At 44.9% G+C, this 14,427-nt stretch overlaps 1 protein-coding gene across 2 annotated transcripts in view; it reads left to right on the forward strand.

The window, feature by feature from the left end:
- The first annotated feature begins 11,797 nt into the window (after positions 1–11,797).
- PDZD8 (PDZ domain containing 8) overlaps positions 11,798–14,427 on the forward strand; it is a 65,056-nt gene continuing 62,426 nt past the window's right edge. Inside the window, exons 1-2 of one of the 2 annotated variants that reach the window (XM_075757811.1) lie at positions 11,798–11,882; positions 12,328–12,840. In XM_075757811.1, the coding sequence (XP_075613926.1) occupies positions 11,809–11,882; positions 12,328–12,840 (587 nt within the window). In that variant the 5' untranslated portion in view covers positions 11,798–11,808. Of the gene's footprint in view, positions 12,841–14,427 lie in introns of both variants that reach the window. The other variant, XM_075757810.1, reaches the window with a different exon arrangement.

Consider the following 14,427-nt stretch of genomic DNA (forward strand, 5'->3'; position numbering starts at 1 on the left):
GGGGGAAGTAGAAGGGAAAAGTTAATGGTGTGTGGTAGAGCAGCAATAACTTGTTTTTAAATCTTCATTGCATCTGTGACCTCCTCCTTCACCTAAATTTGAACCTGTGCTCGCTCTCAATGGCACCTATCTTTTGTCAAGTGAACAGTCTCCCTGGTAAATGCATCTTTCCAATAAAAGATGCTAAAAAGAAAGCTCTGTGGGAAGAGTCACACTGATGAGAGTAACTGTAGGAAGCAAAGAACTTGGCCTTGTGGAAAAGCAGTATCTTCACTGTTCTGAGAGGGTTTCATAAATAACTTGGCATATACTTTGAAAATGTCCTTGACAGTGCCCTTTTAACCAACAAGAAAGCAGGCGAGCTCATGTTACAGCATCAGATACGCCGAGCAACTGGTGCGGAGGAAGTATTAATGCCCACAAATCTCCTGTGTAAAATCAAACAGAGACAATTACCTTGGTTATGAACCATGATGGTGTAACAGGCTTCAGCTAGCAGCCTGTCCAGCTGCTCTTTGGCACCGATCCTGAACGGACCTTGCAGGTGGTCCTAAATCTTCAGATACTTTCCTCCTCCCTCAGCCGCTTGGCTAGTAGCCCTGCCGATTACATCACGCGTCCACAGAGCTGCTGGTGGCTGCCCTTTTCCGAGAGACACGGGCAGCTCCGCCAAATTGCCACTGACAGGCACTCTCCCAGCCTTTCCCAGCGGAGGGTGTAAGTCAAGGGGGGATATAGTCCCGAAGGAGGAGAACTTCCTAGACCATCGCCATTCAGAACAGAGCTGTAACTAGCTGAAGAAATCTGTGCTCCCTTCCCAAGAGAAGGGACAGAGAGGAACCCCCAAATATACGAGCTCCCCTCACCCCAGGCAATTCTGTTGCCCGCGTATCTCTCTTAACGACCTCAGGCCTCCCCTGAAGAGCTTTAGCACTGGATAGAGCTTACTCCTTTTACCTATCCACGGACACCCTGTCCTTGACAAGGCCTGTCGTCAAACCCCCTGCTCATTTCTTTCCTGCCATCCTTCTTACCATGTAATTCGTACATGTTTACTTGCCATTCTCTTCCCCTGCCTTTGACATCCTTTGTGCCTAAGCTGCTCCAGAGATCGAGCAGAGGCGTGTGTATATTAATAGAGCAGGTAACGGATGAGTACACTCTCATGCTCCCTGGCTCGTGCTCCCTCCAAAGTAGATCATTTCGGCATGGTACAAACAGTATTGCCAGACTACGTTTTAAGCATTTAAGCTAATGAAAAAAAATATTAGCATCTCAGAAGTCTATTAACAAACTTAAGAGGATTGTTTTTTTGTTACCCAGTATGTGTTTTTATATATTATTAATGAAATCCAAGAGTTTTGCTGTATATGCCTCTATTACTCCCATATCACTCCTGTGTATGGTGATGTTTAAATTATTCCTATTATTGGCCCTTGCTAGTTGTCTCTTAGGAAGTTAACAACGAAAAAGAGCTCTCTGGTCCTTCCAGAAATGAAGCCCCACTACCATGCCAAGCACAGGGCTGAGCTTAGCCCGCTCCCTGCCTGTTTTACCTGCCTGAAATCTGCATTCCCCCCTGCAAACTGCCTTCTACAGGGGTGAGAAACCAGGGGAAAGCTGCAGGATTACCCCAAGATAACAAAGAAAAATGCTGGGTACGAGGTGGTCTGGGAACCCACGCCAGCCTGAATTGGGTCTTTACACTGGAATCAGCAGGGGATGAAGCTCTGGGGAAACAGGTCTGAAGGAGGGTAGGCAAGAAAAACCCACATGCTGCTTCATTTCTCAGAAGAAATATTATTGTCCTTCCTGCTCCTCCTCCAGAAGCAGCCATTTCTGATCCCTGAGATAAACCCAACTGTTTTCTGTTGTTCTGCCTCTCTTAACCAAGCGCTGCTCCCGCAGCGGCTCCTCCGCTGCAGCACCCGCGGCAGCGTTCACGGGGGCTCGGCGAGCTGCCTTCCAGCCTCCTCTTCCTCCTCCTCCTCACCACCTTACCTGCTAACTCTGCCTCCCCAGCCCCGCTCCCGAGCATGATGGGACTCCCCAGCCTCTCGTTTTCTACCCTTTTTCCATTGCTTGTGTGCTGCCAGTTTGGGGGATCTTTGGCCACAATCTGCTCAGTCTTTCCTTGTTAGATCCTTTCTACTCCTGCACCCCTTCCTCCTCCTCCCAAGAGGAGAGGGAGCTCTTACAGGTTCATTTTCCAGACCAGCTGCGTGTTGATAAATAATTATGCAATATTTAGTGGATATTTACTGACTGCAAAGGAAAGCAAGCCTGCCGTGATCTGCGGAAAAACAAGGCAGGGATCACCTTTTCAAGCCTCGACAAAGGAGTTTTGTTGGATGACGAGCTCACGGCAGCATCTGCAGTGGAAACAGTTAATAGTTGTATTTAAAAAAACATGAACGTGAGACTAAGGTAGAACATTTAAAAATAACTGTTCTTAATGTTGCTACGGAGACCTTTATTATAGCCATTGTACGTGATGTGCATTGATTATTTTCCACGTAGGTAACATTTCTCTCTCGGACTAGTAGAAGCTGACAGTACTCCCACTTGTACGAGATGGTACATAGGAACATACAGGTCATGAAACTGAACAACAGTTGAGAGGAGGTTTACTCAGTTTTTCAACCTAAAAATTTGTAGATGTGCAGTTTTAGCACTCCATTAACAGTTTTTCGCCCTTGCAGATATCCCTTGTTTAATACATTCTGCTTTTTCTACACCAGAAGCGCTTAGGATCATTGTAACTGGGGTGATAAACACAGCAATCCTATTATAAAAATAAGGGCTATCATTCATATGGCTGGCAGAGCATGCATCTGGAGCTCCCCCAGTTAAATCTGAGTAGTTTCAGCAGATGGCATTCAAACAAAAACTGTATTGACTGCATTAAAGATTTTATTTGTCTTTAAGCCTAGTTGATTAAGCCACAGTACTGAAGGCAGAAAATGTATTGCTGGTGCTCATGTAGTTACATGGGCTGCTTTTTTTAAATGCTTTTGAGAAAACGTTGCTGATCAAAAGCAGTTAAGTCAAACTCTTGGCAAAAAACCTCCAAGTTTTCATTACCATATTCTAAGCTTTACTCATTCCAATAAAAATAACAGTATTTGGAAACGCAGCCCTCACAGAAGTTCAGTTTCACTTTTTATATGACAGTTTTCATCTTCCTGGCTTTTTTTTTTTTTTTTTTCCCTAATATTGACTCGGATTAAATAACCTTGTACAGATGACAAATTTTAGCAGAAATTATTCAGGAAGTCAAGCTTCTTTAGAGCTTATTTCAGAGACGTTTTAAATTTCATATTGAAAATATTTACTTCAGTTTTTCCATTTGTTAGACGGAGAGCTCAATAAGTAAATTCAAACAGAAGTGTAAAGGCTGCATTTCAGGCAGCTGTGGTTTTAGAGACACGCTTCTAAAATTATTGGAATAACTGAAAAGTTGTAGGCTGGTAGTGGGAGGAATTCCTAATTTGCTGCGATACTGAGGACAAGTTTCTCACTTGTTTTAGCCTGCAGACTAGAATTTCACCTTCTCAGTCAATCCAGTATCCTCAGCATTGCCGAGTGCCCGCGAAAAAAGAATGGAAATTGAACAGAACCAAAACTGTATGAATATCCATGAGTTTTGCCTTCTGGCTTAATGACGCTACAAGAGTACAGTTTGTCCGAAAATGGGGAAATTATTCTTCAGGGAATTTGATTTTTTTTTTTCCTTGCCATTAGTTTGGAAGTGAACATGAAGAACACTGATTCAAATCCCATTTCTGCCGGAGGTTTTTATCTATTTTTATTGATAAACCAAATATTAGAACAACCTCCCATCCCTAATATTTTTTGTAATTATTTTTCTTAATTATTTTGGATACTTTCCTTGTGTAGGCAGTTCACTCAGCCCATTCCCCTGCAGTGTCTTATGCTCAAACTAGGTAGAAAGCGTGAAAAAGTTATGGCCCAGACTCAGTGCCGAAGGATAAGGCCAGATCTTTTTGTTACTACAGAGATACGACAGTTTTCCAACTTGCATAATGTTTGTGAAACTATGAGTTGCTTCTGTCCTTTCAAATGTCACTTTTTGAGTGTGAAACATGAGGTCGTGTTTCTGGGTAAGTTTAAATTTGGCTGGTGTCTGCCTTGCTCTGAACAGACTCCGAACAGAAGCAGCGCAGACAGCGTAGTATGAAACCAGACTATTAAATAAACTCTAACGGGAGAAAGACAGGAATTGTAACATTATGCTTTCTCAGCTGAAATGCGTCACTAATGGTATTTACAGAGATTTCAGTAATATAGCTATTTGTCTTACAGAGGTGAACAGAGTAATTTATGCTATTACAAATATGTAGCCCAGATCGGTATGTATATGTATTACGTATGGATGTATATGTGTATGTATTACAATATGTAGTCCAGATATGTGTGCAATGATCATTATTTTTCATTAAACGTAGTCTTTGGGCCATCTTCTGTCAAAAAGCTACTTGAGTTTGTGCAAAAATATGTTGTGAAGCAAATAAAACTATATGGGTAAAGACTAGCCATGGGAGTCCGCACGCGTCTTTTAATTCTCTGAATACAGAAGCGTCAATACAGGCATGGGAAGACTGTTCCAAAAACCTGTTAGTAGGAAGGTACAGAAATGAAAATATGTAAATAAGCATTTCTGTTTACCTTTCCCGAGCTTGTGCCAACACAAAAGATCACGCAACAAAAAGCCAATCCACTTTTCCATGCTCAAATGGCCTTGAGTTCATACAAGGAAGGGAGCTGAAATGGCCATCTTCCAGCTCTGCGGTGGGAACTGAGGAAACTGTTTCTTTACTTAGTGCTTGTCAGACTCATCTCTAAAATAGGAACCTTTTTCCCCCCAGATATATTTACATCAAAATGCCGGGTCTAGCTTTGACTGCCTGGAACAAGTTATTTTCATTTCGGTTTAAACTGTTAGGTCGGGACGAGGGAGGGCTGACCAAATGAGGGAAAACGAAAAGATCTCTTCAGGCATTTGTGAAAGGTGCAGCTCTGCAAACACGTTTACGCGTGTTTAGATGGACAGCTTTTACGTACAGCCCTATGTGGACGCCTGTAAGCACTGAGAGGCCCGAGGAGTCCCGGAGTGGCAGCACACAGGCACGCCTGCCCGCTGCACTTCCACAGAGCACATCTTCTCCATAGGGTAAGTAGATGAGCCCACCAGTAAAGTCCTTTTTCCCTTTTTAGTGGCTTGATACCATATATGAAACTTAGAGGCAATCAGAGAGGCAAAAGTGAGTAACAGAGAAATCCCAGAATCTCCCAAGAAACCTCATAGATCTGGGCTAAAATTTCTGAGATACTCCCTCCGGCTTGGAGAACTGTGGCAGCTCCCCTCAAATGCCCTCCTGTCCCCTTATTTAGTTTTTCTTCCCAGCTGAGCCAGCGTCAGGATACACGGGAGCTGCGAGCAGCTACAGAAACCCAAGACGTGCCACGGTATGTCACCGATCCCAGGACTGTGGCTGGTGAAATTGGATTACCGAGTATTTGCACAAGTAAGCACTCTCCCGCGAGCAGGAGACGGATCCCGGGCTGGGATTGTTGACTCCCACTCCCCCAGCGCAGCCCCTTCAGCCCCCGCTCCATGGCCATCATGGCTAATAGTCTCAGCTCCGCACCGAAACGGCTGCAGCACGGACACGTGTTCAGCTCTGACCTTACCGCAGGGGTGGTAACTCCAGCAGAAGGGAGGAAGCTTCTCGCCGTGGCCTGATTTGGCCGAGCTTATCTGGAGGCTAACGAGACGGAGCAGATGCTCTGCGACCGGCTGCCGCCGGGACCCCGGGCACAAACCCCAGCCCGGTAACCAACCACCCGCGGAGCGATGCAGGGAATTACACTTTTAATGAAGGGCAAGTGAGGCACAAAGCCTCGCAGGGACCCTCATCTCAAAAATTACATTCATCCCTGAAGTGTGTATTAACTCTTTAGCCATTGAATCCTACAAACTCAAAATTGCTTTTTAATGCAGTTCCTTGAAGCCTCTCCATCAGCCAGAGGCTGCTTCGGATTAATCCAGGAAGTGAGCCAAGTATTAAAAAAAAAAAATAATGTGAGGTTGTGGAACACCAAAAACATATTGATCATAGTGTAATTATACTTGAAATGTATTAGGGGAAGTAGCTAAAACAATCTACAGTCTGAAAAAGATGATTTAGGAGTGTGCAAGAGGGCCTGGGGGAGGCTGCCTGCAATTCTTACGAGGGGTGGTGCATCTGCTTGAGGGTATGTAAGGAAAAAGTTCTTCAGCAAACACTAAATGACAAATGTGACAATAACTATCATCTCAAACATACCACTTTCTAAAGCTGAAGCAAGCTAGCATTTACATGAATACCAGCAGTCAGCGAAGCAGATGCGGTAAGAAGCAAAATACATGTGACAAACCTCAGTTGCGTCTTGCGATTTAAAGAACAGTTCCTGGACTTAAGAAGTAACTGCAGGCAGGGAATAAAGGAAATCTTCAGCTTGCCTTGGATACCAGCAATGTAAAAAGCCTGAATTTGTTATATTTACATTTAAAATAGCGCTTTTTTTTTTTTTTTTTAAATCTTGGAAAAGTTATCTCAGTGCTACAGTTCCTACGCAGAGGATCTTATTTCACGATATAATAACAGCCAGGGTCTGGGTGAGATAGTACAGAATCCCTAATTAGAAGACAGGATACTTTAAGCTTGAACATGAGCCTCTGGAAGTAAGTATCCAAAGCACCTTTACATCCAAAATGTTAAGCTCTTGATTAAACAAACAGAACATACTTTTGATGACAATTAAAGATGAGCTTCAGTCAAAATACTGGATTTGTATTTGGGCCAAACTAAACCTTGGATTCAAACCCTCACTCTCTTTTTGTTTTGACACGTTCTGATCCGAACTGTTTGGGCTCTAAGCAACTATTACTAACCAACTCAAGTGCTTTACTCGTTGCATGTAAGATTGCAAAACCGTTTCATAACCAACCAGAGCATCCCTCATGTGAGACAGTTCATATTAGATTGGTAAATTGAGACACAAAATTTTAAAGCCTCTTTTTTTCAGAAGTGAATGTCAATTTGGGGCATCTGTATCTTTGGGCAGCCAACGGGGATTTTTTTGTTTTTCCCTCCTGCTGCACACAGTATTCACAATTCCAAAGTGAACTCTGTAGTTTCTCATTAGCTCTGAAAATTGAGGTTTAGGCGTCTCAGGTAGGATCCAACCAAAAAGCAACATTTAATATGCACCCCAGTTTCAAAAATGTGGGTCTAGCTTCCTTTTCTGAATTCATACAGCAAGTCATTTCTAGGATAGGAATAAAACCTCCTAAAATTCTCAGTTGCCATTCTTAAAAATAACTAAAAATTGGGGGGATGTGGGGTGTGGGGGGTGTGTGTCAGATTTTTCAATGGGATAAATGGATACATTCAACTCAGTGGATCCAACAATTGATTCTTGCTGACAGTTCTCTGTAGCACTAATACAGTCTAAATATGATTGAGTCACCCAAACTCTGTTTTTTCCTCTACTTCTGAGTGGAGGAACTTAACTCATGACAGTGAAATGTACTTGAGGGATCTGAAAACGAGTACTGAGCCACAAGAGATGGAAGGAATGGGCTCAGAGGGGTCACAACAGAGGAGTTCCTCCAGGGAAGCTGAACAGAAGTCTTCCAGGGACCGGCTGGAGGTGGGGTGAGCCCTTTCCGCCAGCACTGGGAGCAGACTCATACTGCAACCTGCCCCTTCAAAGGCAGAATTAAAAATAAATTTAAAACAAACAAAAAAAAGGAATTTAGATGGCAACAAAGGAAAACTCACATGATTTAAAGCTTCAGAGGTTCACTCCAATAAAATGTAGGATCACCTGATATTAAGACGACATTGTGCTTGGCAGAGTTCAGAAGTAGAACTGGAAGCAGTCCTGATCACTGCATTTCTTTTTTTTTGTTTAGGTTTTTTTTTTTGGTTTTTAACATATCTTCAGAATTGGACTGGACCAGCTGTTGTCTGTGCAGTGTATCTGTCCTGTCTGAAATTGTAGATGCCCAAGGACCGTCAAAAGAAACCCACACACCCCCCCAGCAGTCGGTCACCAGTGTAACTTCCAGCAATCTTTGTACTTAATAGCCTTCAATGGATGGGTTTTTTCCTCATGAATTTACCTAATCACTTTCTAAATCCTGTTTCACACAGCACCATGAGAATGATAATCTAATTTTGGTCTCTAAGAGATGTAACACAAAAACAATAGGAGGCCCAGCAAAGAATGAAATCATTTTGCCAAAAGACATTACAAAAGCAGGCAATGGTTCCTGTCCAGTGATGAAGAAAAATACTAAAACCACTCATTACAAAACAACCCAGCACTTCCTGCTTTGAAAAATAACCTATTTAGAGTACTTTGCAGTTTTGAAAAAAAAACCCAACCCACCTGTATTTGCTTTTCTAAGCTTGTGATATGGATGTTTCTGTCCTCCATGCCATAATATGAACTCTAAAGCGTGCCACTTTGACTAGTCCTAGTGTCTGGGGTTACCTAAAAATGCTCCTAAACCCCAAAAGATCCTTGGACCAGTCATGAACAAGATGAATCAAGACAAATATTCCCAGGGTGTCACTACTCCTTGCTGAGAACAGGAGAATTGGTTCAAACACATGTCCCTTCTGTGAATTTATGCTACTTGCTATTAAATTACCAGGCTCTACATATTTTGCAATCTTCGTACACTCTCAGTGTTGCAATCTCCCGTAAAATGTTGAAAATTGAAAAACCTACACTTACAGGTTTGTTGCAATCATGTCCTAAATTGATTTGCAGAAGAAAAGAATATTTTCTTTGTTTAAATATAGGCGAAATATCCCTTTTAATAAGCTCTTCCCTAGTCCTTTTAAAAAAATAAATCAAATATACATATAGGGTGGGGTTTTTTGCATGTCTTGCATCCTATTTAATAATTTCCAGCTGTTCAAAGTGCAAATAGTTGAGTATATTCTACACAGTTTGACAAAGCTCTGTGTAACCAGGGTGGAAACTGGTGAGATTGCATACACCTTTCTACTTGCCCAGACTTCCAGAAAATGCAAACAGCAACTTCCAAACTGAACCCAAAGTAAAATATGCTCTTAAAGGCCCTTTTTAGATGGTATTAAGATCAATCTTTTTTTCCTCCTCGACCTGACAAATTTAAATTTTCTTTTCTCTCTTATTTCAAACCTGTTTCATGTTATATAACATTTCTGCACATCCTTTTTGTATTCATGTTAATGCATCTGCTGCTATTTCCCTTTATTCTTTCATTCTCATTGAAAATGCTAAAACATGCCCAATTGATGCCTCGTAACCTGTCTTTAAGATAACACGGCCCCTGTTGAAAATGTTCCTGAGAGAAGAGAAAAGCGATTACCGAGCTGAACATTTCAGAGGCTCTTTAGCAGCCATCAGGTGCACAAAATGTACCAAATTTCCTATTTTGCTTGTTTAACAGAAGAAAATACTCAAGACATCTGCAACATTGCTTTTTTTGCTTTTTCTCCTGCTGTTCCTCCTGACCCAAAACCAAGGCTGCTATTGCCTTTCTGAACATATTACTCCTTCTCTGAAAAGCCGTTTAGTTGCAAATCCAAAACCTTTCCGTTCTTGCCGCACATGCCTGTATTAGCCATGGTAAAGGCTCATAACAGAGCAGCTCAAATGTTGGACTAATGACCTCTCTGGTATTTCTATGGAAATGCTCTGTTAAACACCCAGGCATTTCAACTTTCAGTCACAAGACCTATAAAAAATTCATACTCTGAATCTCTAGTTTCAAACCACAGCACTGCATCATTAAGAGCTTTTCAATCCTCCCACCCCACACACTTTATGAAGGGGGAGGGGGAAGACGGCTTTTATTTTCCTGGCATTGAAATTTCACATTTTCTTCTCTTGTTTGCATTTTTGTAGTTCCAGAGGTTGAAAAAAAAACCCCAAAACCAAAAGCCAGCCAACAACGTGAGCCTGAGTTTTCTTTTATTCTATTAAAATATATTATCTAAGAACCTTTTAGCTAGTCAACTAAAAATGAAAACAGGTGTAAAAAAGAATCTTTATCATTTAAGTAACTTTTGTCTGAATTGTGGCTGTTTTTCAGAAATTATAAAACTGCTGCTTCAAGATTGAAAGAAAAGACTACCCTTGACACAGGGAAGCACCTGGAAAACCAACGTGCAGCTGTCATAGTACATTCTCCAGCAGTACGTACAGCTTTGATCTGGCCTTTAAATCAGTGTGCTGGACTAGAGTAACAGTTTTTTTGGAAGTATGTTTATATTTTCCAGTAAAAATATGGTTATGTCATATGATGCTTTTGTAAACCCAATTTGAATATAATGGGTCTTCTGAGTTAGTCTCTCAAAATATTCAAAGCAACTTTCTGAAGAGTCTCCACACATGTTCTTCCCACTCCCTGTAGCCCTGCCTCATGTCACGTTTCTTCTTTCTATCCTTGTTCATTGCTTTTAAAGCAATTTTTGTAAGTGTCCATTCTTTCCGGTCCTGTTTGATCAGCTGCCACTCGCCCTGCCTCCTGCGGGGATTACAGCAGTTGTCTCCCCTAAAAGGGTTGTGCCTGCTCTGGGAGGCGAGATGCTCTCCTCTCCTTACCCCTCTGAATTCAACGAAGCCGCAGTCCGTCCTACAAAGAAACGGCTGACCTTGATTGTCGCACAATACAACAGCGACTTCATGTACATCACAGGCTGAAATATCATGATGTTGTGCAAAGTTCTCAGCTTTCTTTTCTTCATATTCCTTTCCTCTGTAGGTTTGGTTGGGGTTTTTTTACTTCATTTATTCAATGACAGCTTTAAGCGGTAGTAAATAGCTGAAGAGGATGCAAACTGATTTACATGTTATCACCAATAACAGCAGAGCTTGATAAAATGTCACCTACGTAATATTTTTAATATTTGCTGAAAGCACCTCTCAGCAGCAGGAAACAGAGAAGAGGTTCTAGGAAGTCACCAAAACACTCCCACGAAAACAGCTTTCGTCTCTTTGACCCCCCCCTTCCCCCGAGCAATTTTACTAAATGAGCATCCTCCCACCGGTTCTGGAAGAGCCTAAATGTCCTTCCTCTCTCATCACTCCCCGTACGCTCCTTGGGCAACGCACTGCCCAACCAAACCGGTCACCTTCCCCCAGGCGGGACGTTCTCCCTCTCCGCCCCCCCGCTCAGCCGCGATGCCCTAACTACCGCTGCGGGTGACGGCGTCCCGGACACCCCGCCACCGTCACGTAACGGCACTCAGGTCCTAGCTCCCCACCCCAGCCTTCTTCTGGCCAAGCACCGAAACGCCCCCGGCCGCAGTCACGGCCCTCTCGCTCACAGGCGGCGGCGGGGCAGGGTCGGCCGCCACAGAGGCCCCTCCCCGAGCGGCCGTGCCGGGGTACTGGCTTTGGAGGCCGCTCCCGCTCCGGAGGTTCGCACGCGTGTCTCTGCGCTCCCGTGTGCCCCGGGAGCGGGCCGCTGAGGAAAGCCGCGGCTGTCCCCGCCGGCCCGCCCTCACTCCCCTCATCCCGCCCGACTACCCGCAGCGCGGGCGGCGAAGCTCCCCACGCGCATGCACCCACCGCGCTGTGACGCCACATGGCGCGGCGCCATGACGTACCCGGCGAAACCTTCCCGGTTCCACCAATGGGGCCGCGCGGAGGGGAGGGCCGCGCCGCAGTTGGCTGGCCACGCCCTCGCCCCGCCCCCTGCCCGCCGCCGCGGAGAGGGCGGTGGGGGGGACCCGGATGAGGCAGCCTCGGGCGGCCGCGGCCGTTAAACGCTGGCCTGCGGGAGCAGCCCCCGCCATGGCGGCGGAGCGGTGAGGGCAGCGCGCTCGGGGCGCGGCAGCGGGGCGCGGCGAGGATGCTGCTGGTGTATGTGATCCTGCTCTCGGCGCTGGCCGGCTGCTTCCTCACGCTCCTGCTCCAGCTCCTGCTCCTCTACAGGAAGAATCCGGAGCCCCCCGGGGCGGCCGGAGCTTCCGACGGCCTCGTCTACGCCCGCGTCGCGGCCGACCACAGCCTCAGGGACTACCTCCAGGGCTCGGAGCCGGCCGGCAGTCAGGCGTCTCCGGAGCCTGCCCCCGGCCCGGTCCCGGCCTCAGCGCCGGCCGCCACCGCGGCTCCCGCCACCGCCCCGGGCCCGGAGCCCAGCGCCAAGCAGCAGCCGCCGCCGCAGCAGCAGCAGCCAGAGCCCCCTCCGGCCCCCTCCTCCCCTGAGGAGACGTGCCACTTCCTCAATGCTATCTTCCTCTTCCTCTTCAGGGAGCTCAGGGACACGGCCCTGGTCAGGAACTGGGTCACCAAGAAGATCAAGGTGGAGTTTGAGGAGCTGCTCCAGGCCAAGATGACGGGGAAGGTGCTGGAGGGGCTCAGCCTCAGGGACGTCTCTCTCGGCAACGTCCTGCCCGTCTTCAAAGCTGTCAAGCTCATTCGGCCAGTGGTCTGTGGTGAAGAGGGCTGCCCTGAGGAGCTGGGCTTTGAGGTAGACCTGGAGTACAATGGTGGCTTCCACTTGGCCATTGATGCCGACCTGGTCTTTGGCAAGTCGGCCTACCTCTTTGTCAAAATCTCCCGGGTGATGGGGAAGCTGAAGCTGGTCTTCACGCGCCTGCCCTTCACGCACTGGTCCTTCTCTTTTATGGATGACCCTGTGATACTCTTTGAAGTGAAGTCTCAGTTTGAAGGGAGGCCCATGCCTCAGCTCACTTCCATCATTGTGAACCAATTCAAGAAAGTCATTAAACGCAAGCACACGTTACCCAATTATAAAATCAGGTAAGATGTCCTTGATGTTACTTTGGGTGGCGTACGTTAGAGTTGCTGTTTTGCCCTTAATAGGTAAAAAGAGCTTTCTCTTGGTAGTTCTGCAGTAGAGGTACTTGTATGATATGCTTGTGTGATATCAAAAGCTTTCTGTGAAGATAAGCGTTGTTTTCCATTTATAATAGGTGAAGAAGCCATTGCACAATGAGATTGTGACATGCTCTGAACCAAGTGTAACTAAATGACAGAATCAGTAGGTATCAAAAATTTTGGGATCTGATCAGGTGTCCAATGACAGGACCATGATATCCCCTTTTGGAAAAGGTAGAAGGATGGCTCTGTGGACAGCGTGTGGGTTTGAGGTGTCCTTCTCCCAAGCTTCTGCCACTGGTGAGCCACCTGGGCAAGACTTGTGGCATATGCTTACCTATACAGACAAGGTGGTTGTTACTTAATGTGAGAAAGGATAAAGTTCACTCTCTAGGGAATATTTTTTAGATCCCATGATAGATCGTGTCCTCTTCCTTTCCAGTTTGCTGAATTTCTTCGATAACTTTGGGAAAAATCTAAAAGTTGATAAGAGAAGTATTGCCACTATTGTGGTAAGCAAAACTTTGGAGAACTTCTTGGGGTTTTTTGTCTTGTTTTGTAAGATAATGTTTTCTTTTATAAATGCATGCACTGCAGCACAGGCTGCATTATATAGTGAATATAATGAAATATTCAGTGATATTTCTGTAGCAGAAGTGGCAAGTGGCATCTTTACTTTGATTCCACCCTCATTTCTGATTACAAGATGTTGAATGTCTTACCGCTGTTCAGGTACCATGTTCCCTTTTTGTCATGTGTCTTACCACTCTTAGGATACCGTGTTTCCTTTTTCTTTTATTTATTATTTGTAGCTTGTATTATGTGTTAAGTAAGGATTTTTGTTTTGTTTACCACATTCTTCTGCAATAAGCCTTTTCTCTGAAATTCATCACAGATGAGTAACTGGAAATGCCTATTTGAATTTTGAAGTGTAATTAGCTTTGCAGTGATGTAATTTTTGAAGCCTTTTCAGCTGTTTCTTCTGCAGTTGAATTTATAAGAGTTCTTATGAAAGTGGATGTGTAAAATATCCAAGATTTGGAAAGTTGTGACAGGGCAATAAGTAGTTTCTCTGGGTAAGGTGGCGGTCCTTTCACATTTTGAGGTACTGAATTGCTCTCCAGAAGAGAGCAATCCCTGGGCAGCAGGGAGGCTGTCAAGAGCAAGTTTGCTTTCATTCTTTTACTGTGTTGGAAAGAGACTGAAGCTGTTAACTGTGGAGAAGAGCCTGAAGGAAAGGCAGGGATAACACACTCATGGTGCAGAGTGAGCGCTCTTGACATACCTAGAAAGAGGAAGGAGAGCAAATGATCTTTACACTCTCTAGACAAGTTTTTAGAGTGCCTGTGAAACCAGTGATGATGTGCTCCTCCCCTTCAGCAGAGGCAGACATCTTCATTTTTCTTCTGGGAGATGCACCTGGGCAGTAGTGTGCACTCATCATTTAGTTTCCTTTAAGTTATAAGGAGTTGGGAATTTGTGAATGCTTGAGAGGGAAATACAGTATCA

This window comes from Balearica regulorum, chromosome 7 (assembly GCF_011004875.1).
Source record: "Balearica regulorum gibbericeps isolate bBalReg1 chromosome 7, bBalReg1.pri, whole genome shotgun sequence".
NCBI classification, from domain to species: domain Eukaryota; kingdom Metazoa; phylum Chordata; class Aves; order Gruiformes; family Gruidae; genus Balearica; species Balearica regulorum.